General features: G+C 50.4%; 1 protein-coding gene across 9 annotated transcripts; it reads left to right on the top strand.

Moving 5' to 3' along the window:
* The first annotated feature begins 597 nt into the window (after nucleotides 1-597).
* On the top strand, nucleotides 598-21,792 carry ACVR1C (activin A receptor type 1C). Of its 9 annotated transcripts, none has more exons than XM_032114246.1 (9): nucleotides 598-673; nucleotides 7,604-7,834; nucleotides 13,421-13,669; nucleotides 14,897-15,127; nucleotides 15,479-15,646; nucleotides 16,375-16,531; nucleotides 16,874-16,998; nucleotides 17,111-17,241; nucleotides 17,737-21,792. In XM_032114246.1, the coding sequence occupies exons 1-9, from the start codon at nucleotides 601-603 to the stop codon at nucleotides 17,860-17,862; spliced, it is 1,491 nt and encodes a 496-aa protein (XP_031970137.1). In that variant the 5' UTR covers nucleotides 598-600; the 3' UTR covers nucleotides 17,863-21,792. The 9 variants fall into 9 exon arrangements, with proteins under 9 accessions (XP_031970137.1, XP_031970136.1, XP_031970139.1 ...); XM_032114245.1 differs by having other exon boundaries at nucleotides 13,418-13,669; XM_032114248.1 differs by lacking the exon at nucleotides 598-673 and adding an exon at nucleotides 716-1,281 and having other exon boundaries at nucleotides 13,418-13,669.
* The last annotated feature ends 236 nt before the right edge of the window (nucleotides 21,793-22,028 follow it).

Below are 22,028 nucleotides of genomic sequence, written 5' to 3'. Positions count from 1 at the left end.
CTACAGCTTCTCTGGGCAACCTGTGCCAGTGCTTTTCTTCCTAACATCTAATCTAAATCTCTTTTAGTTTAAACCCATTCAAGATATTGCAGAAACGCTGCAAACTGTTCCAACACGTTGCTGTTCGTGGGTGATTCGGTGCAGCCTGACGGAGAAGTCCCGGGGCAGGTGCCAAAAGGCACTGATGGAGATTTGGCAAAAACCCCCAAGATTAAAAATCGTCCTTGTCCCGGGCTGTTTTTGCGCATCTCTGCAGGCAGAAGCCCCGAGGGCTGCGCGGCTGCGGCGGGAGCCCGGCGCGCTGAGCCGGGCCGGGGGCTCGCCCCGGGGCCTCGGGAGCCGCGGCTGAGCGGAGCGGGGGCTCGGCGCGGCCCTCGCCGTCCCCTCTCCGCTCCCGGGGCTGCCCCGGACCCCCGCCCGGCCGGGCCCCGCTGCCCGTCCCGGGGGGCGGCAGAGCCGAGCGGCGCGGGGGCAGAGCGGGGCGGGGGGTCCGGGCGGGGCCGGGCCGGGCCCCTCCCCGCGCCGCTAAAGCCGAGGGCGGCGGGGCCCGGCGGGGCCGGGGAGCGGCAGCGGCGGGGGAGCAGCACCCGCCCCGCGGCCATGCGGGACGCGCCCGGCCCCGCGCTGCGGGCGGCGCTGCCGCTGCTGGGCGCCGCCGTGTCCCTCTGCGCAGGTACGGCGGCACCGGGAGCTCCGGGAGCGGCACCGGGAGCGGCACCGGGAGCTCCGGGAGCGGCACCGGGAGCCGGGGCGCGCGATCGGCGGGAGCGCTGCGCTAGAACCCCGCTTATCCATCCCCGCCGTGCGCCCGGCGCTGCCCGGTGCCGGCGGGGCCGCCGCCGTTCGGGGGGGGTTCGGGCTCTCGGTGCCTTTAATCACGGCCGCGCGTACCGAGAACTGGGTCAGGGAGGACTTATCGGAGCGGCCCCGCGCCGGAATCCCTGATCTCTGCGGCTTCCCACGCCATCCCGGGCCGATCCACCCCGGGGGTTCCCGCGGCGCCCGGGGATCTGCTCGGGGGCAGATCCTCAGAGCGACATCGGTCCCGGTGGGAGGACCTGTCGCGGTGCTCTGCGGTGCCCGTGCCTCCTCCCGCCCCTCCGCACCGCCGGCGGGACGGCGCTGCCGGCGCCTCGCAGGGCTCCGAGCAGGGTGCGGAACACGTCCGGGCCCCTCGGCACAGGGTCCTCTCTCGGGCGGCAGGTGCTGAGACACTCCCTCCCTTCAGTCGTCCCTCTAAAACCTAAACCCGCGCTCGCTAGCAGCACTCTGAAACCAGCGGTAAGCAAGGCAGTGTATCACAGAATATTTTACAAGTTTTCTATTAGGTTTACTGGACTTTGCCTTTCTCTCCGTGTTTTCACCAGAGCAGTTTCCTTGTGTGATGCTCATTAGGACCTTGCTGAGAGGGGAGGTCACAGCCCCAAGTGCAGGGAAGGACCGTGCCCAGCGGCCCATCCAGGTGCTCATAGAATCTCTGCTTTTGGGCAGGGGGGAGGAACAAAGCTCAGCTGTGGGCTGTGAAGTACTTCTGTGTAGTATTGCACATCTGGTAATCTCTGGTACCTCCACAGGATGTAACACCTGCTCCATAAGAGCTCTTCTCCTTATTTCTCTAGAGTTTTGTTGTCCAGGTTTGGAAGGGAACCCCAGGAGCAGGCAGCCCCGTGCAGCCCTTGTTTTCCCGGTGTGCCTGAATTAAATCGGAGCATTGCCAGCACCGTGGCCGTCACCACTTCCCTCTGGAGAGCATCCAGAGCACTAAGGAATCATATTGGCTTTGGCTGTTTTTTATATAAAAGTCCTGTGTTGCTTTGCTCTCCAAAGGGGCAGTGCAGGGTTCTCTTCTCCTTACCCTATTCCAGAGCCTGGCTCAGGCAGGGGGTATGTACAGACCAGACAGGCAGATGTGTGGCAATAGAGGGGACACTCAGTGTGACTGTCTGGATGGAAAATTCCTTGTCAAACTACTCAGATGTGACTTCAGGAGCTTTCAGTGCTGGGGACTCTCTTATGCAAGCAATTCCAGGCTTGCAGTCGGTCAGTGCTGTCAGCCCTGTGTTATCTCAGCTGCCTCCCCATGAAGTTTGTACCCACAGCCCTGTGCTGGATCTGCCCTCAGCCCCTCATGGACTGGGGCCAGCAGGTCCTTCTTCAGCTCTGTGCATGTGCTGTATTGCACAAAATCCCTGCACTCACAGTGCTTTGCTGTGTCACTCATGTCCCATAAAGCACAACCCTCCCAAGGATACCTTGCCTGTTCAAAGCTAAAAATGTCCTTTGGCAGCTTATTACAACAAAAGTCATTTCCCTGGATGTTGTTGCCCATTCTCTGCCCTGTTAATATTAATTTCAATGCCTGGACTCACCTCCTCCCTGCTGGGTTTTGCCTTGGCTGCTGAGCTTTTCCCGAGTAAGTGTGAAATGGTGAGTACCTGACCCCATTCATCTTCTAAATGTGATCTATGATTTCTTCATAGAACCTTCACACCTCTCCAGAATTGCCTTTGACGTGACAGCCCAGTTTCTTAATCTATGCCTGATCCCTTTGCTGTCTGTACTTCTCCTGTGCCTTTTTGAGGTGGGTGACAACATCTGATCCCACATGGCAGAACAGGGCTGGATCTTCTCCTGGTGTCTCCTGATTGTGCTCTCTCCGTGAGCTGAGGAGTTGTCCAGTGCTCCCCAGGGAGGCACAGCCCTCTGTTCCCAGCAGGGATGGCTGACAGTGTGCTGATAGCCTGTGCACAGCTGAGGCTGTTTGTTCTTCTGTGTGATGTTACTCTCCTCTGGCTTTTGATCCCTCAGCATGGGACAGTGATGGAGTCCCCATCCCTGGAGGGATCTGACAGCCACGTGGATGTGGCACTTGGGGACTTGGGTTAGTAGCAGCCTCGGCAGTGATGGAGGAACGGTTGGACTCGGTCTCAGAGGGCTTTTCCAATCCAAACCATTCTGTGATTCCATGGTGAAACTTTTTTGCAATGCTCTGAAGTCAGTCCTACTTCTTCAGCCTTCAGCAACCCCTGTGACCTTCTTACTGCTTCCCCTCTCCATGTCCCCGGAGCACTCAGCCCACGTTCCCGTGCCACAGGCTTGCAAGGTGAAGCTGCTGTTTCTCTCTGCCTCAGACCTCAGCTGCTGCCAGAGAAACAGGCTGACTCTGGTGAAGATCAGAGTGGCTCTGCCAGGTGGCAGCAGAGTTTCTTTGCCGTGGTCAGTTCCCAGCAGTTGTGCAGTTGGAGAACAAGGGGCTGTGCCAGACCCACACCCACACCCACCCTATGGCACCTTTACTGGTACCTTCTCCGGTTTTTGTCCTGGCTCCATCACCATCAGGGGGCTGGACAATGGGAAACAGACAGTCTGTAATTTCTAGGATCTCCTTTGAGCCCCTTTGTCCAATGGTGAAACTTTTGCCACCTGGGACCCTCCTGAGTCCAGTCAGTCAGGTCCAGGTATGTGTCCTGTGGTGTGGAAACATCCCTTCCCAGCGGAGGTGGCCCAGGGGCAGCTGTGTCCTGGCACTGTGGTCTGTGCCTGAGGCAGGGGACCCAGGCAGTGTGGAAAGCCTGCAGTCGTGGGAACTCCAGACCTGTTATTTGGAAATAAGATGACAGCCTATCTAGAAGGGCACAATACAGAATGACCGTACAGAATGATCAAAGATGGAAATGTTCTGGATATTCAGCATTTCCTCCCATCAGGCCACTTAGATCTTTGCTTTCCAATTTAATTTTGAAATGCTCTACCTCTAACTATGGTGAGTAGAGATGGATTATGACTTAGTGGAAGATTAATGCCCTGTTGATTTGTGTAGTAAAAAGTCTGTGCTGAAATGTAGAACCTTGTGTGGTTCATGAGAGAGAGCGGGTCTGGGCTTTGTTCTTCAGAGTTTTTAGTTCAATTCTGTTAGCCCGTGGTGTCAGTGGCCTTGTGTTAAATGTTCAGTTCTTTCCATTTAACTTTTGAAGTTGCACTGTGTCTGTCAATGGGTTTAAATTATTCACCAGCCCTCATGAAGCTGGTGTTTAAACTCCTATTCTTCCACCTCTTGTTCACTTGTGGTATTGCACTTGTTCCTCAGTTATCTAGTAATTCATGTACTTGATGCTGATGATGACAAAGCGGTGGAAGCACACAAAACCCATCTTCTTGTGCTGGTTTGTTGGGAATCAGGTGCTGGCTCTGTTCTTACTGCTCCGTAAGCTCATTGCATGGTGTGTCTGCCTGTTCTGTGTGTTTTCTGGCAGTTACACTGAGAACTAAAAGGCAGAAAATGTTGCTTTTTAGGTAAGTTAGGCAGATTATTTTCTTCTCTGAAGATCAAGTCATCCTGCCCCTGATTCGTGGTGGGACTCATCCAAGAATCTGGTGTGTAGTCTCAGCTCCTATTGCAATAACAGCAGGAAAAACATCCTTGAAAACCATGTATGTCTTTGCCAAACCCAGGGAACATCTGCTCCTGGGGTCGCTGGGTCCAGAAGTTGCTTTCCTGGTGTGCCAGTGTGTGAATCCTCCCCCGCCCCTCGGCTGGCTCCTGCTGTGTGTTGGGTCCTGCCGAGCGCCAGCTGCCCTTGGGAAGGGACCCCTCTGTCCTTCAGCGTGCCCGAGACTGCTGTCCCTGCTGGAGGGAGCCTGTGGTGTGTCCTGTCCTGCTCTGCCCTGGCCCTGCCCCAGCTCTCCAGCCAGTCCTGGCGGGACAACCTGCCCGTGGTCCCTCTGGGGGTGCTAGGCTTTGGGGAGGGTCAGGAGAGGTTTGTTAGTGACTGCTGGAAAGCTCCATGCTCAGAGGACTGGGACTGTTGGTGGCCAGGTTTGGATGCCTGGCGTAGTCTCTGCAGCCATGGTGTGTTTCAGTTGTTCACTTTCTCCTAATTTCTCAATCAGAGAACGGAATGTTTTAAGGGAATTGTTGTGCTTGAATAAACAAAGGAGTCATGTTCATTACTGGATTAAAGAGTGCCTTATTTTGAAAGTTTGGGAGCACATTTTCCTCCAGCCTCTTTGAGCCTCTAACTCCTTGACAGTCACCTTATTCCATTCCCCAGTTTCCAGCGTGGTGGGAGTCCCAACTTCCACCCCATGACAGTGCATCACCAATGGCATTGCCAGGACTGTCCTCAGGAATTGTCTGGGGAGGGAGTAAACATTTCTTGCTGCATATAGGGACTGCAGAATTTCAGTCAATAATTGCAAATTCTTCCTCTTCTTTCATGATGTAAAATTGCTCTGTGGGAGGGGAAGCAGTTCAAAGGTGGTGCTGGCTTGAATAGTGGGAGGACGATCTTCCATCATTGTGCTGTTATTCCTCTGGTCTGTAAGCTGAGGGGAGTGTCTTGCTGGCCCCTCTGGAACAGCAGCTGAGGCAAATCAGAGCAGAAATGGTCCAGATGTGTAATGTGAAACTTGGTATACATTGCCAGTGGCTGTAGATGGACTGGTTATGAAGCTGACATGGACAATTTTTTCCAGTGGAAGGAGATGTCATGAATAACCAGGAGCAGCACTGGGGCTTTCCTGATGGAGCAGCAGGGATAAGGCACAAATTCTGGAGAGTGCTGTGTCCCTGAGGATGTGAGTAGGGATGGGGATACAGGCTTGGTGGAGCAGGAGTGGTTGCACAGGTGTCTGTGAGGAGCTCTGTGGGAGGCACAGCGGGGATGTGACACAGGGAGAGAGCTGGAGGGGTTTGTCACCTCCCCTGCTCCGTGGGACGGGAGTGGGAAAAGCGTGGATGTTCCCAGTGGCACGTTCAGAAGGGCCCAGGCTCCTCCCCTGATTCCACAAGAGCTGAGGCAGCTGTAGTAGCACAGGTGCAAGAAACCTGTATTTTTATAGTTATGCTCAATCATCTTTCTGCTCTGTTAACAAAGGGTTCTTGATGGACAGAAATGCTCTTGAAAACAGGGCCAGGGATTTGTATCTGGTTTGTGATTTCTATCAATTTTTCTTCATGAGAAGTCAGCCAACAGCACAGGCAGGTGTCTGAGGAACCTGGGCTTCTGCTTTTGCAGAATTATATTTAAAAGTGGTCTGTGAAAGTCTTCTGCGAGGAAAGCATCTTGTCTTTCCCAAAACTCCAACTCTGATCTTGTCTCTGAACAGATTCAGCTACAGTTTTCCTTCTTTTCCTCTGTGTGTGAGCAGCATTCGGTGGTGCAGCGCCCTTGTCATTCCAGCAATGGCTGTCTCAGTTTGGTCAGGGTGAGGGTCAACCATCCTCAACTCTCCCCATGTTTGTGGGGCTCAGGGGCCCCCCTGGAGCTGCTTGGGATATGCAGGGACAGTTTTGATCAGCTCTGCTCTCAGGCAATCTGCAAATACAGAGTATGGATAGATCTGTCAGTTATCCACTGCAGATGATGTAATAAGGATAATTTTCCATTTTATTTTAGGCTGTGAGAAAGGAAGAAAAACACCATAATGACGTGTCTAAAGCCCCGAAGACACTTGCAATAATCTTAGACTCATTTCCTCAATAATGCTTTTATTTTGCAGTTTTGGTGATGATGTGTCTGTTTTCCTTCTGCTAGATCTCTAATTTATTTGGATCTGATGAGTCTTGCTCCCTGCAGCAGTTCTGGGACCAGGGTAATGTCTTTAAGGAGATATTTGCCTGCTGTGCTGTGTGTGAAGGATGGTGCTCACTCCTGTGCCGAGGGAGAGCTGAGGCAGCAGCTCCTGGCACACCTGCACCCAGGATAAACACGGACATACCGTGCCAAGGAAGTTTATTGTGGGCCCGAGCTGAAGATGAACACCATGAGCTGTTGTTTGAGAAGGGTGGTACAGGATGGAGATTGTTGTAAGGGAAGCAAAGAGTGTCACAGAAACAGAAATCAGATTTGTGCTGATGTCTGTCAGCACTTCTGCGCTCCTCCAGGGACTCTGAGATTGCAGAATCATGGAATGGTTTAGGCTGGACAAACCCTCTGAGATCATTGAGCCCAGCTGTACCCCCAGCACTGACAAGCCCACCACTAACCCATGTTTTACTTTTCAACTCTTATCCTTAAATAAAAGAAAGCCCTTCTCCTTCTCCCCAGTTCCAAAAGAAACTGAAGGATTATGGCTAAAATTATTCTCCTGAGTAGAGCAGGGCTGAGTCTTGCAGAGTTGGAGCTGACCCAGAAAGGGTTGCCCGGACAAGGTGCCTCACCTGAGGAGACATGGGGAGGAGGAGTCTGTCATTCTGCCCGTGTCCATCCTGGGGTGCTGTGCCTCGGTGACCCCGGCTCGGTGCTCTCCAGTCAGCTCTGGCACAGCTGGGGTGTTGCTGGTGTGAGCTGGTGACTGGGATGGGCAAGGGGTGCCGTGGTTTGGGAGTCAGCAGCAGCTTTCACGAGAACTACTTTTTGGGGTGGTCAGTCTTCTCCACCACACAAGACAAATGACATCTATGAAAGTCCCTGGGACCAAGATTTAGAAACTTATTGTCTGTGAATGTTGGGGACTTGTGCTGTTGGGCGTGTCCTGGCACCAGCTTCCTCCTGCAGGCCAGGGCCCCATTCAGCAGCAGCTGGCAGGCCCAGCTGGCACGGTGTCCTCGAGGCTCTGCTGTGCCAGGGTCTCGTCCCCACCACTGTCCCCTGTTTGCCAGGCCTGCAGTGCGTGTGCCAGCTGTGCGAGCACACCAACTTCACCTGCCACACGGAGGGCGCCTGCTGGGCCTCGGTCATGCTGACCAACGGGCGCGAGGAGGTGGTCAAGTCCTGCGTTTCCCTGCCGGAGCTGAACGCCCAGGTCTTCTGCCACAGCTCCAAGAACATCACCAAGACCGAGTGCTGCTACACCGACTTCTGCAACAACATCACGCTCCACCTGCCCCTCGGTGAGTGCCAGCCCAGCCCCAGTGCTCGTCTGAGCTCCAGAGTGCTCAAACCCCGTGCAGGGAACACGACTGCAGGAGCCGGTCCTTGGGGGCTTTAGAGGCTGTCTGTAAAACACAGCTGGTTTTGTCCCAGCTTGTTTCAGACAGCAAAACACAAACTGTGGCTCTGTTTGTGGCAGAGGGAATTTCTTGCATGTCTAAAGCTATCCTAAAGGCTGGCTTCGATGTCCTACAAGCACAGCGTCACCTCGGGGGCAGGAGGGGTGGAGGACCCTAAGCCACTGCTGGGGACCTCTTTGGCTGATGCGGTTTCAGCAATCTGAGCCTTGGGGGGCTGTGGTTGGTGTGAGCAGCCTGTGAGGCAGCATCACATCAGTGTCACAGAGTTTTGCTCAGCAGGGATGAGCAGCGGTGAGATTCCTGGTCCTAATGAGAGGGAGGAAAAAGGCACTTCCAGGGCCTCTGTGTATTACCCAGCCAGTGCAGTGCACGAGTCTGCCAGGCTCGAAGTTTCATAATTAAGTTGATTTGGTGCTTTCTAAAAATAAATATTTATACTATTTTTAGTATAATTTTAATTTAATTTTTTTGATTCTTCTTTCCAAGATTTGTGTTTATTCCAGACTTTTTTTAAAAGGATGTAAAATATACTATTTTATCAGATAATACCTTTTTATGTACTTACACCAGTAAGACATGTTGCAGGTAAGAAAGATGCAAATTAATACACAATTTACAATTATAACTTGAATTTAAGACACTATCATGTAGTTCTTATTGGAATTTGAACGGCTGTTTCTGGGCAGACCATGGGGGAGCTGCTGTGGGAGCCTTGGGCACTGTCACCTCCTGGTGAACCCTGGTACCAACCTCATGTGTGCTGTGGGGCGGGAATAAGGATCATTTGAATGTTTTTCTTGCAGTTGACCACGGAAGGGACACACTAATTGCGGTCATGCTCTAGAAATAAAGTGCCATGGTGGTTTTTCCAAGTTGGGATGAAAGCTGCTATTTCTAGAGGAGCAGCAGAGGCACATCTGTTGTCCCAGCACTTGAAGTGGGACTTGCAAAACCTCTTGTTTCATATTTCAGTACCCCCAAAAAAAGAATTCTTGTCCTGAGACCTTTGCTCTACAGATTTAGGGGAGGGAGCTCATGTCAGTTGGAATTGTACCAGTGCCAGTGTGGTTTCTGTGCTGGCCTATCCTCACACAGTTCATGTTGTTGGGAAGCTGCGTGGGGACAGCTCCAGGGTCAGGCCCTTGTCTCACACATGTGGCCAGTGGCACTTGGGACAGACACCTTGATAGGGAAGGTCTACTGTGCTTTACCTGTATCATCTATCTCCATCTCCATCTCTATCTGTCTCTATCTACCTCTGTCTAACTATATCTCTGTCTTTCTCTATTCTAACTATATCTATGTCTATCTCTATTTTCTGTATCAAGCTCCTTATATATATATCTCTCTCTACCTTTGTGTATATATATATATATGTATTTCCTTATGTGTATATACATTGTATACCTACCCACTTACCTGCTGACCTGTCTAGTCTGTCTCCATTATGCAAATTCTAGTTTAAAAGTGGAGCATGTGGGCATGAAAAACTTGCCTTTAGGCAGGAGTGGCTCTCCTGGAGGAGGAGAAACCCTGAGGAGGTCCAGCAAGGTGCCCATCCCTGCTAGGTGAGGCTGGATCTTTGTGTCCTGCTGGGACACAAACCCACCCTTCAGCTCTTCTCCATGAAGCTGACCTGCTTCAGCTCAAAGGTTGGATGGGCTTGGAGCAACCTGGACTAATGGGAAGTGTCCCAGCCCGTGGCAGGGACTTGGAACCAGCTGAGTTTTAAGGTCCCTCCCAACCCAAACCATGGTGGCATTCTGTGACTGTCTGTACTTACCAAAGGTTTGTGTTGTGAAGGAGTGCCCAGAGAACAGTGAGATGACCCACAGGGTGAGGACCTCTGAGGGCAGAGAGCAGTGTATGGTTTGGTGCCTGTGCCTGAATTCCCGTGGCAGAGCTGCAGGTGGCAATGCCTGCCCCAGCCAGCACAGGGCTCAGGGTCAGGGCCTTGGGTGACAGGAGCTGACTTTCCTTTGAGTGGTTTATTTTTGTTTGGTTGGCTTTTTGGTGTGGTTTTTTTTTTTTTAACAATGTCTGAAAATCTTTAAAGACAGGTTAAACCTGGATCTCTGCTTTTATATCCTCCTTCTTGTGGGCAGGGATTTCATTGCATATTCTACATTAGCAGGTGAAAATGTCAAAATGCAGGATGAGTTTGCAGTAATTGGGTTTTTTTTCTGTGTCACCTTAGATTTCTTTCCATGTTTCTGCTGGTTTAACTGGGATACTTTCTGCCCCAGCAGGTGACTTGATGTAAGCTTCCCCTGTCACAGCAGGGCTGCAGAAAGCACCTTGTGTGCTGCTGCCACGAGGGACCTGCCCGTGATAAATTGTCCCTTGCACATCCCTCGTTCTGGTTTTCTCTGCAGAACTCACCACCATGCCCTCAGCGTGCAACAGGCTGGTTTCAGGAGTTGCTAGTCAGACCTAGATTTTTCCAGCCACAGATTTGTGTCTCACAGGATTTTTGGGCCGTATTTGAGATCTGGGAGACGGAGTTTATGATCTCTGCCCCCCCCAGTGGTGAGTGGGGTCTGTTACGGTAGAATTTAATTTTAGATTCTAGCCCAAACTGTATTTTTGAAATGGTTCTAATGTATTCTGTAGAGCTGACTAGAGCCTCCCCATTAAGAGAATACAATAGATTTTTTTACTACATTGGAAAGAATATGTAATTTTGCCCCCTGAGTAGCCCAGGAACACACACAGTTCAGGGCTTTTGGAAGCCTTATAGTGGAAGCTTTACAGTGTCAAAAGCAAATGCTGTGTGTGAGAATGACTTTTCCATTGGAGGGAAAAAATCACTTCCTTTTTTTGCTGCCTGCAAGTACTATTTTGTTTATGCAAGTTGGGCCATAACCACCCCGCATTGTGCAACTGCTGAGTACTGCCAGATGTGCTGCTTTTGGTTCACACATGGCAACATGTTTCAGCTTCTATTCTTGGTTAGTCAGTCAATGAACAGTACATTTGAAATTGGATTGCAAAATGTTGTGATTAATGGTGGTGTTTTGCTGGGTTTGGGTGGTCATGAGGGATTGTCTGATTTCCCCAGGAGTCTGACCTTTCCCAGCTGTTGTGGCTGTCCCTAGGCTGATGGTTTGTGCTGGGCAGGAGGTGTGTTTGTGGTGTTTGGTTTGAGCTGTGGGGAGCCCCACGACCCCTGAGGGCTCCTGGTCTTGGGGCACCGTGGTGCAGAGGTCAGGGTTGAAGATGGCCCACACTGACCAGAGCACAGGAGCTGCAGCGCTGGTTTGCCCCCAGCCTCGACGTGCGCTCCGTGAGGAGCTGGAAAGGGTCTGAGCAGTTGCCACCAGCCTCGACCTGCACTTGGTCTTTGTTACAGCCAGTAGACTAAAGGATGACAAAGGAGGTTTCTGGTTGACTCCTTCCAAGGAACCCCTCTAGACCGTCAGGATCTCGTCATTCTCTGAGAACTCAGTGGAGACTCCCTGCAGTCTGGCCCAGCCACCTCAGCTTCCAGCCCCACTGCAAACTTGCCTTCTGCCCTGGAGATCTCCCACCTCAGCAGCATCCCAGGGGACCCGTGAGCAGCCCTGAGCTCCACTTTACTCTGAGCAGTTGTCACTTGCAGTTGTGAAGGCTGTGTCTGCCTGTATTCCTGGAGCTGGGTGTCACCCTCCGAGAGTCCTTGGCTTTGCCTCTGCAGTGCTGTGACATCCCGCTCTGCATTCCCGGGACGGCTGGGAGCATCAGGGTCTCTGTGATCCCTCCTTCTCTCCACCTGAGGTCACTCCTGCTCCTGCCCCAGGGTGTCAGAACACTCTCACTGGCCCTCTCTGCCCGCTGTGGTCCCTTCAGGCTGGCTCCCAAAATGGTGTATGGGAGGGAAAGGACTCCAAAACGCAGCGCTGTTGCAGCTCTCCCGCAGCCTGCTCCACGAGTCTGTGCTGATACCAATTGTGCCCGTACACATTGTCAGGGAAAGCGCATCACATCACTTTTCTGTTAAAATTGCAGACTTTTTTCCCTGGTAATAATGGTATTGTTGCTTTTTTTAAGCATATACTGAGAAATTTTTCTCTGCCCCTTAAAATCCTGCTATAACCCGAATTTCAGAGGTTTATGGTGTACAAACTGCGCAAAGTGCACTGCAGTTTATAGACTGTTACATCCCAGGATGTATTGTGTCCTTGTCCTGCGGGCCAGTCCGTGAGGATGCCCTTCCCAGTCCCTTCCCACCAGCCCAGTTCTTGCTGTTCAAAGCTTCCTGATGATTTTCCTTTTGTTACTGTTTGCAGTGGCCTAAGGACAATAAACTTCTATTTTGTTCATTTAGTGTTATGCTGGTTTTCAGCAGTTGGTGGGAAGAGCTGACATGGTGTGGTCAGTGTCTCGTGTGTGTTTGTCTTCACCAGCCCCTGCTGGGGATGAATGAACCTCATTGCTACCGGGAATGAGCCTGACGAGCCCTGCAGGGAGGATGCTGGTTTGGATGGCACAGGGGAAGTGCTGAACAGCCAGGGGACAGCTCATGCCCTGCACTCTACCCTCTGTGAGCCCGTGTGCCCCGGCCAGCACAGAGCCAGTCCCGCTGCCTTACACATGTCCTGGGGGGCAGGGCTGGCTCGGCGAGGCACTGGGGCTCCTGGGGCAGGGGATCTCTCCATACTGTACTTCACCCCTGTTTCAGGGAAACATCAGCCCTGTGGAAACAGAATGAAAAATGTTTAGGAGATCCCAGCATGTCAGTTAACAAGCAGCAGTTCCAAGGAAGCATCCTGCTCGTAAATCCTCTTACAAACCTCCCACGTCACCCCTGAAGCATCCTCTTGAAGTCATTAAAGGAAAAACCTGTGAACAAAATGTACCAGCTTTGTGTTCAGGAAGGTTGGAGTTGTTCTGGTGAACAGATGTAGTATTGACTGGAGGAAGGGTGCTGAGGCCGTTGGCTGCTGCATTTGAGAGCCCACGTCGCTTTGGTCACTCTCAGACTCCAGGTTGTGGTGTGCACGTGGCCCAGCCTTTCCCTGAAGGAAAAGAGTGACCTTGCATGGGGTGGAGTTCATGATTCTTACATCTTCTGCAGCCCTGAGATCCCATTTGAACTCATGGTTCTGAGTGTTGAGGTTTTTTTATAGGTCATATTTCTGGTTTGTTTTATTTGCAGGGAAAGTGCTGGTCGATTTTTATTTTAAAACTTATTTAAAATTTTGGGGACATTAAGGGAATGATGTGTGTGTGTTCACGTGCAAGTGAATCCCTTAGCAGTGTCTTCCTCGGGCTTGATACAGAGCTGGGGCGGTGGTCGGAATGCTGGCCTGAGACCAGGCTTCCTGCTCAGAGGGTGTGTGGGGAAAGGCTCCGTGGCCGGCAGTGCTCTGTTCTGCCTCCTGCTCAGCACAGCTGTGGGAAAGCATCGATCTCAGTTGGTCACTGCTCTGCAGCCCCTCGCTCGTGTCCCTTCCCAACGCCGCTCTCCCGTGTGTCTCCCAGCAGCGTCGGAGGCTCCCGGCAGAGCGGGGCCGCGCTCGGCGGTGCTGGCGGTGGCGGTGGCGGTGCCGGTGTGCGCGGTGCTGCTGGCGGCGGTGCTGGCGGCCTGCTCGGCCCGGGGCTGGCGGTGCTGCGCCCGCCGCGGGGCCAAGTCCCCCAACGTGGAGGAGCCCCTGTCCGAGGGCAACCTGGTGAGCTCCGGGAAGACGCTGAGGGATCTCATCTACGACATGACGACCTCTGGCTCTGGCTCCGGTACGTGGGGTGCCCTGCCCGCCACCGTGGGTTTAATGCTGCTGCTTGTGGCCACCCCTCACGGCAGCGATGGGCTCTGGGTGCTCTTCTTCTGTCAAACCGCAAAAGTTCAGTTCTTTGTTGGAATGGAGGAGTTAAAAAAGTGAACTCAGAAATCAGAATCAAGTGTGAAACCCAGTGCTGCTGGCCGATGTGACATGGCTGATCATGAAAGGTACTAAACCCACCTGGGCAGGTCAGGATGCTGCTTCTCAAATATTTTGTGTTTCATAGCAGAATAATGTTCCTTCAAATTCTTGTTTTGAGCAGAACATCCATCTTTTTAGCATTTTTCCCATTTCTGGTATCTTGCCTACTGTGATGCTTCCATTGCTACTGAGAACTTGTTAAACCAAAGAAACCTCAAAATGAGGTGGGAATTCACAAATTCCAGGTCACTGGGCCAGTGGCATGTCTGGGGTGTATAGCCCAACTTTCCTTAACTAGAACTTTTATTGCAAAATATGTAAACTATGCTTGCTTTTATTTATAAGTAAAAAATGTACAAATGGTGCCTAATTTAATGAATTTCCATGAACTGCATACCTCTGAGGATTAAGTGGTTGTTCTTCCCTAATGCTTTTTCACAGCTCTAGTGAGCAGACTTTGGCTTTATTTATTCTGAAGTTTTAGCTGTTCCCAGCCATCCCTGAGCCAGGAACAGGGCTGGACTTTTGCAGAGCCAGAGCCCTGTGCACCAAGGTGATTTGTTCTGATTTCAGCCAAAATCAAGGTTGCAGTTATTTAAAAAAAAAAAGGTAAAAAAATTTAACAATTCCTTGTTTTAAGGCCCCAACAAACACAGAATCAAATCAAACCAGGCAGGATTTGTGGCTGGCAAAGCACAGTGGAGCTGCTATAATAATTTATTTTAATTTTCAAAAATTTCAGCCAGAGCAGAGCAACTAATTGACTGCAGGACAGCTGCAGTCTGTATCAAACCAAATTGAGTAGTTCAGGCCAAATTTTAAAGTTTTTACTGGGGTTTAAGAAAATTTTTTATATGTACAGAGACTGGGAAGTAACATTAAGAAGCCTGATTTGAGGAGATATTGGTTGGGACAGGATTTTCCCTTGATAGTCTAGGAAAGCAAGGCCATGAGTGCAGCTCAGTGGGAAAGGTCAGTGTTGGGGTTTGAAGGTCCCAGCTGAGCTATTTCACAGGTACCTGTCTCTCCTCTTAACTAGGTCTGCCTCTGCTTGTCCAGAGAACTATTGCAAGGACTATTGTCCTGCAGGAGATTGTGGGAAAAGGCCGATTTGGCGAAGTCTGGCGTGGGAAGTGGTGCGGGGAGGATGTAGCTGTGAAAATCTTCTCCTCCAGAGACGAGCGGTCCTGGTTTCGGGAGGCAGAGATTTACCAGACGGTCATGCTGAGGCACGAAAACATCCTGGGCTTCATTGCTGCTGACAACAAGGGTAAGTGGCGAGGCGTGTGCGGCACCGCGGGGCTCCTTCCTCTTAGAGAGCTTTTCCAACCCAAAAAATTCTCTGATTCTATGTGGTGGCCTTGGCAGTGCTGGGATAGTGGTTGGACTCAGTGGTCTTAGAGTGCTTCCCAGCCCCAATGTTGGCACTCACTAAATCCTGAGTGTCTGTCTCAGAACAGCTTTCGCTGCCCCCACTCCCCTTGAAGCACCGCCTGAACCATGCGGGTGCCCTGAGCTCCTTCCCGGTGGGACAGCTGGCACGCTTGCTGGCTTGCATTCCCTGAAAAGGGGAAGGCTTTCCCTAGCTAATATTTTTAATAATCTTGCTTCCTCTGGGTAGATAACGGGACGTGGACTCAGCTCTGGCTTGTCTCTGAGTACCACGAGCAGGGCTCCCTGTTCGACTACCTGAACCGGAGCACGGTGACGGTGGAGGGCATGGTCCGGCTGGCGCTGTCAGTGGCCAGTGGCCTGGCCCACCTCCACATGGAGATCGTTGGCACGCAAGGCAAGTGCTTCCCTCCCACTTTTACTTCAAGTATTTTGAGGAGCTTCAGTGTTCTCAAAAACATTTATGGGTGACGTGATATCGTGAAGTGTTTCCTAAACTGTTAACACCAGGGGGAACAGTGTGAGTGTGAGTGGTGCAGTATAGACAGGGAACAGGGACCTTACCTTCCCACTTCCATTGTCTGCACGCCTTTAAATAGGTGCCTATGGAAGCAGCTCTGCTAAAGGGGAATGAGCACCAATGAAGGAAAAATTTCTTCATGGAAAGGTTTATCCAGCCCTGGCACAGGTTGCCCAGGGCAGTGATGGGGTCACCATCCCTTAAAGGGACTTAAAATCTGTGTGGATGTGGCACGTCGGGACATGGGTTAGTGGTGGCCTTGTCAGTGCTGAGGAATGGTGGGACTTGGTGGTCTTAGATGGTTTTTACCACCCAATCCATTCAGCGATTCTGTAATTTTCCAAATTAATTTGGAGGGTGAACTTCCAGTTTCTCTTTCTGTGTTTTATTCCTGAAATACAGCTATTGAAACAAAAATGCCCTTAAAGCTTTCTTTTGAAGTTGACATCATTTAGCAGAGCTTCACTTGGTTCAAAATAGGCCTCAATATTTTTATAGGGTATAGTAACAAAAGTGACTAAAACTGTTTTCACGTCCTTGCTCATGATATTAAAATCCAGGCTGTTGTTATCAAAATTGGAGGCGGTTTCTCTCACTGTGAACAGGGAAGCCAGCGATCGCGCACCGGGACCTGAAATCCAAGAACATCCTGGTGAAGAGGAACGAGACCTGCGCCATTGCCGACCTGGGCCTGGCGGTGAAGCACGACTCGGTGCTGAACACCATCGACATTCCCCAGAACCCCAGGGTGGGCACCAGGAGGTGGGTGAGGCAGCTGCAGCTGCCGGCCTGGCTCCGTGGGGATGGCTCCTCACAGCCCTGCCCTCCACCAGTGATGTCCCCTCCGCTCTTGGCATCGGGCAGGGATGGCCGCAGCCCTGTGGGGTGGGTGGGGGAGGAGGTTGCAGACCCTGCTGTGGAATGGAGCTCTCTGCCCCACGTGGGGCATCATGTGTGGGTCACCCTGGTCACCCCCAGTGCTGTGGGCCTGGGCAGGGCACGGCTGCCAGCACCACGAGGGGTCACGGGGCCCTGGCATGTGGCAGCACAGCTGTGGCCTTTTGTAGGAGCTGCCCCAACAAACTGACCCTGTGTGCCCTAAAGGTACATGGCCCCTGAGATCCTGGACGATGCGATGAACATGAACATCTTTGAGTCCTTCAAGCGTGCAGACATTTACTCTCTGGGGCTGGTGTACTGGGAGATAGCCCGGAGGTGCTCCGTTGGAGGTGAGGTTTTGGCCTTTCATCCAATCCCAGCTTGGTTTGGGTTGGAAGGGCCATTAAAGCTCATCTCGTTCCACCCCCTGCCGTGGGCACCTACACAGTAAATCTTCCCTAGGAATCACTGAGGAATACCAGTTGCCTTACTACGACCTTGTGCCTTCTGATCCTTCGATAGAAGACATGAGAAGGGTTGTCTGTGAACAGAAGCTCAGACCAAGTATTCCAAACCAGTGGCAAAGCTGTGAGGTAAAAGCAGTTTTCTAGTTTATTCTAGGTGTATTTTGTAGGGTTTTTTCCTAGTTTTATTTTGTTATTTATATTTTCAAGTTTAAATTAAGACAGAATTTTGGAGTGAGAGATAGGGCACACAATGCTCAGCTTCTAGCTTCTCGTGAATTTAGAAGCTTCATATGTCTAGTTCTCCTTCAGATCAATACAGAGCAAACTCTTTGCACCAAGTGCTCAACTCTGTTCAAGGCAGGTCTTAACTGATGCTGCTGCTGTTGTGTCACTGTTTCAGAGAGCTGCCCTTTATCTCCCTGTCTTAAAACCAGAAAGCAGCGGGTGGTGGTTGTATCCCTGGCTATGGTTTGTCCTGCTGCAGGCGCTGTGGTTGCGTCCCTGTGGTGTATTCTGGGGTGCTGTGTTTGTCCTGCTGCACGCACAGTGGTTGTATCCTGGCTGTTTCTGCCCCGCTGCAGACACTGGTTGTATCCTGGGTGCTGTTTCTGTGCCCTGCAGGCGCTGCGGGTGCTGGGCCGGGTGATGCGGGAGTGCTGGCGTGCCAGCGGTGCCGCGCGTCTCACCGCGCTGCGCGTCAAGAAGACGATCTCGCAGCTCTGCGTGCACGAGGACTCCAAAGCCTGACAGACCTCCCCGTGGGACGAGAGGGGAAGGCATTCTGCTGTTCATCTTTCCACATGTGATAGTATTTTTGTTTCTGGTCTACCTCAGACGATGTGGTTCCTTCCGTACTGCGGTGCCCGAGGCAGAGCACCGACCTCGAGTGCTGCGTTCGGCCGTGGGGCGAGGCAGCTTGGGACTCGTAGCTGGGGTTTGGTACAGCAAGTCCGTGACTTGCTTTGGTTTTGTGAGTAAATCGGACACCAGTGAATTGCAGGAAGGAGCTTAAAGCCTCATGACAGTGTAGAAATACCTTCTGCTGTTGTGCTTTTCCTCCTTGTCACACCCCAAGCGTCCTGGAAATGTCTGGTGTTGGTTAAAGCTTGTTTGTCAGGGAAACCTCATGTTCTGTTCTCAAACCAAGTAAAAGACCAAATTAACCCAGCTTTTTACCTGTTTTTTTTGCAGGAATGTGAAAAGGGGTTGTCAGTAAATGCATTTTGAATTACTTTATTTATAATTACCTAAGTAATTAAAACTATGGAAATTCCACTAAGTGTGTACATTGTGAACAAAACCACTGAGTCAGTTCCCTATTAACATTTATTTTTATAGTCTCAATTTCGCATACAATATTGTGGTAAAAATTTGAGTTGTTCTGCTCTGTCTTTTGTTCATTGAACAGATCAATCAAGGGACAACTTTTCTTTTTAACTGTTAGTAGGAAAAATAATAGAGGCAATATGTTTCTGTTAGCTATGTAGGGATGCAACAGGAGAAATTCTACCTAAACTGAGAAAATATTTGTTTTTAGCAACATCTTTCCAATCACTGGTAACAATTTTTTAGTGCCTTCTGATGTATTGGGGGAAGCTTTAACAAAAGCCAATGCAGCCTGTTCAGAGGTTTCTTACAGAATTCTGTAACAGCACCAGGCTGGTGATGAATATTAACATTTCTGCTCATGTTTCCATAATATTACAAGCCAGCAAAGTGAGTTGTTGTATTAAAATTCACCAAAGTTTTGGCATTATGTGAATTTTGCCACACTCCATGGCCCACATATTTGAATACAATGTTTGAATATTTTTAATGGGCAAAATTATATATTTCATAGTCTTATGGTTTTTCTAATGTTTCTAAATCCAGCTGGCTCACAGAAATTAAGCCCAAAGATGTTTCCAGAATAGCAAAGCTTTGCAGAAATATGATGTGGCCCCTGCAGCTCTGTGGCAGGCAGCTGTTGGCTGATCACAGTGAGTCAGATCAGTCTTTGGGGCAAAATCTCTTGACCTGAGCGATTGTGGGGGAGAATGAGTTCAGCCTTTACTGAGTGCGGTGGTCAGTAGTGCCATTACACCGGGTTTCATCCTGAGTGCTCATCTTCAGGACATTGTGGATACTTGGTGGCTGTAAATTGCCCGTAAATAGGCTTTGATGCAATTTACCTGTTTGCACAGGGTTTAGTCACTCCTGCTTTTGTTAAACAACAGGGCTTTGTGTGGTCTGCAGCCGAGCAGTGGAGCGTATTTCCCCAGAGCTGCTGGCAGGTTTTGCCCCAGTGTGGTTTCTCAGATATAATCAAGGTTGTCTTAGAGATTCAGGGAGGACTTGACAGGGCTTGGAGCAACCTGGTCTAGTGGAAGGTGTCCCTGCCCAAGGCAGGGAGGTGAAAGGAGACAATCTTTAAGGTCTCTTCCAACCCTAACCATTCTGGGATTCTAAGATTCAATTCTTATGTGCTTCAGCTGCATGAACTATCCCGTGGAGCTCAGTGATGTGACTTTGTAGGCTGCATGATCCAAATTTTGGCAGCTGCATGATCCAAAGCCTGGTGCTGACTTGACTAGCAAAAAAATTTGCAAACCTAAGATCCAGCATCTGTTCTTGTAGTATGTAACTTGAAAAAAAATCCTTATCTTAAAAAGGAAGAATCAAAGATTTATTTTTTAAAGTGGGAAAGGAGTTTCAGTTTTCAGTTCCCCACCCCGAGTCTCTGAAAATTGTTGACCAACCCGGTAATTTGAACAAGACCCTTTTGGTGCCTGGCTGGGAGGTGTGGGTGGAGGATGCTCAGGCTTGGCTGCTCCTCACACAGGTCACAGTTGCAGATCCAGAAATGCTTTAACTTTTTCCCTGGAAATATCTCTTTGCATCAGACGTTATGGTCTGTTTACCCTGGCTTTTCGCCTAACTCAGTGTTTTTGCACTGGTTTTGTTTTCTTTTTTGTTGTTGAGAGGTGAATGTACATTTTGATGAACCAGAGTTGAACATAACTGAGCCAAGGGGCAGATGTTGTTGTATTGAGCTCTGAAATGTTTGTAAACTCTACACTCCTTTAGAAAAACCCCGAAGAACCCTTGTTTTAGTGGCCTTTCCCCTCCATGTGGGTTTGTCCTGTTCTAATTTAAGCACAGAGGTTATGCCAAGACACTTCTGTGCAGTTTAGGGAGGCTTCGGTTTCCTCAGAGATTACAATGTTCCTGATAATCTTCACTTAAAGCACAAGTTCTTAAGCTCATGAAAATTTTCAAGGTCAAGGATGCTCAAAACCTGTCACCACATTCAGCCTCCTAATTAATGCTTCTAGTTTGGGGGAGTTACCAATATTTTATAATTTGCTTCTAATAACAATCTAAAGTTTAATGCAGGGATTATGGACTGAAAGGGAAAGTTAATTAATGTTTCCTGTAGCACCTAATTTTTTTGTGTTGCTTGAACTGCTGCCCCCAGACACTCCTTTAGAAATTCAGGCTGTAATGTCCTCTGCACTTTCCTACTTTTATAATTTGCACTTAATCAAGCCATGCCCTCATGTGACACTATAAAGAATCCTGCAATATTTTAGTCACTGCTATGTCACTTCTTTGCTTGGTACTAGATTCAGGAATTATAAATAAATTTGTTTAGAAATATTCCCAGTCCCTACAACGGGTCTGAACTTTGAGCAGGGCAAGTTCTTCTTCTCAGTCCCCGTCTGCCCGGAGCTCCTGTGCCAAGGGTGGGCTTGAGGCTGTCCCCAGCTCCCCCTTGTTCATGGGAAGGAGGTGTTTGGGTTTCATCCCTTGCCTGGGGACGGTATCACAGGACAGGGACGGGGGTGGCACTGGGGCTGCTGCCCGGGGCGGTGCTTCCGCAGGACTCTGACCGCGGAGGTGTGGGGCTTGTGCCCCTCCTTCGGCCGCACCGACAGCGGGGCACAAGCCCGTTCCTGTGCCCAGGAAGGTTATGGTTCGGTGGGGGTCTGTGAGGCTGTCCTTGGGGTGTCCTTGGGGTATCCTTGGGGGGCCCTGGGCCAGCACCTGGGTACCCCCAGCAGCACTGAAAACACGTCCCCTCCTCTGCCCTTGGCTGTGCAAGCCGCGTGTCTGTGATTCCAGGGATCGTCCCCACGGGCTGTGGTACCCCAATCCCCCCCAAGCTTTTAGGGAAAGATGGCCATGTTCTGCTCTAACAGGCAGAACAATTTATGAATGTACAGGGAATAAGTATAGAGGTACAATATATTTCTACAGAATAAAAGAAATGTGCAATAAATTGTAACTTACACTGAATGTATTTTTGGCATAAATGGACCAGATGTATTTTGAATGTAGCTATGACATTGTGTCTAAACCTGCTGTGATTCTCAGTCCCTAAGAAAAACGTCATGTTTTGTCAATCTACAAACCACTTCCTCAGTTGTCTGTTTTTAAAAGAAGCATTAGTATTTTATCTGGAACACCGTAATATTTCTGAACTAAGTATAGCAGTGCAGCGCTCGACTTCAACCCTCGTGTTGTGAAATATCTGATCTGTGTACACTGCAGAGTTATTTTTAAAACTATTGCTAACGTTATTGCTTGATATTGCAGCTGCCTGGTTGTAAAATAATGGTTTAGCTGTTGTATTTTGTATGCGGATTTGGGGAAGATGTGGCAATTTTAATAAATTCAGCATACTCTGCCCTTGTGTTCCCGTGGCCTGAAACTGTTCTTATGTTCATTCTGTGAGGGGAGAAGGGTTGAGCCTGCTCTGCTTGAACCTTTAGAAACCTTCACTCGTGGCTCTTGCACCCACACCAATGTGAGCTCTCACTGAGCTCCCTTTCATACGAGACTCCCTGATCCTGCTCTTCCAGCTATTGAGATTTTCAGTGATGTAAACCTGAGTGGGACCAGCTCACCCTGAGCACCTCAGTTCTGGAGTC

Source organism: Corvus moneduloides, chromosome 7, assembly GCF_009650955.1.
Source record: "Corvus moneduloides isolate bCorMon1 chromosome 7, bCorMon1.pri, whole genome shotgun sequence".
Taxonomy (NCBI): Eukaryota; Metazoa; Chordata; class Aves; order Passeriformes; family Corvidae; genus Corvus; species Corvus moneduloides.
The sequence above is the reverse complement of the archived record's forward strand: the minus strand, read 5'-3'. Positions and strand labels throughout refer to the sequence as shown.

Bases quoted from the DNA above. Each gene is read 5' to 3' on its own strand.
- ACVR1C (XM_032114242.1), top strand. From the start codon at position 7,447: ATGTTGGGGACTTGTGCTGTTGGGCGTGTCCTGGCACCAGCTTCCTCC. The intron at 16,999-17,110 runs GTGAGGTTTTGG...AATCTTCCCTAG, and splicing joins CCGGAGGTGCTCCGTTGGAG to GAATCACTGAGGAATACCAG. The intron at 17,242-17,736 runs GTAAAAGCAGTT...TGTGCCCTGCAG, and splicing joins ACCAGTGGCAAAGCTGTGAG to GCGCTGCGGGTGCTGGGCCG.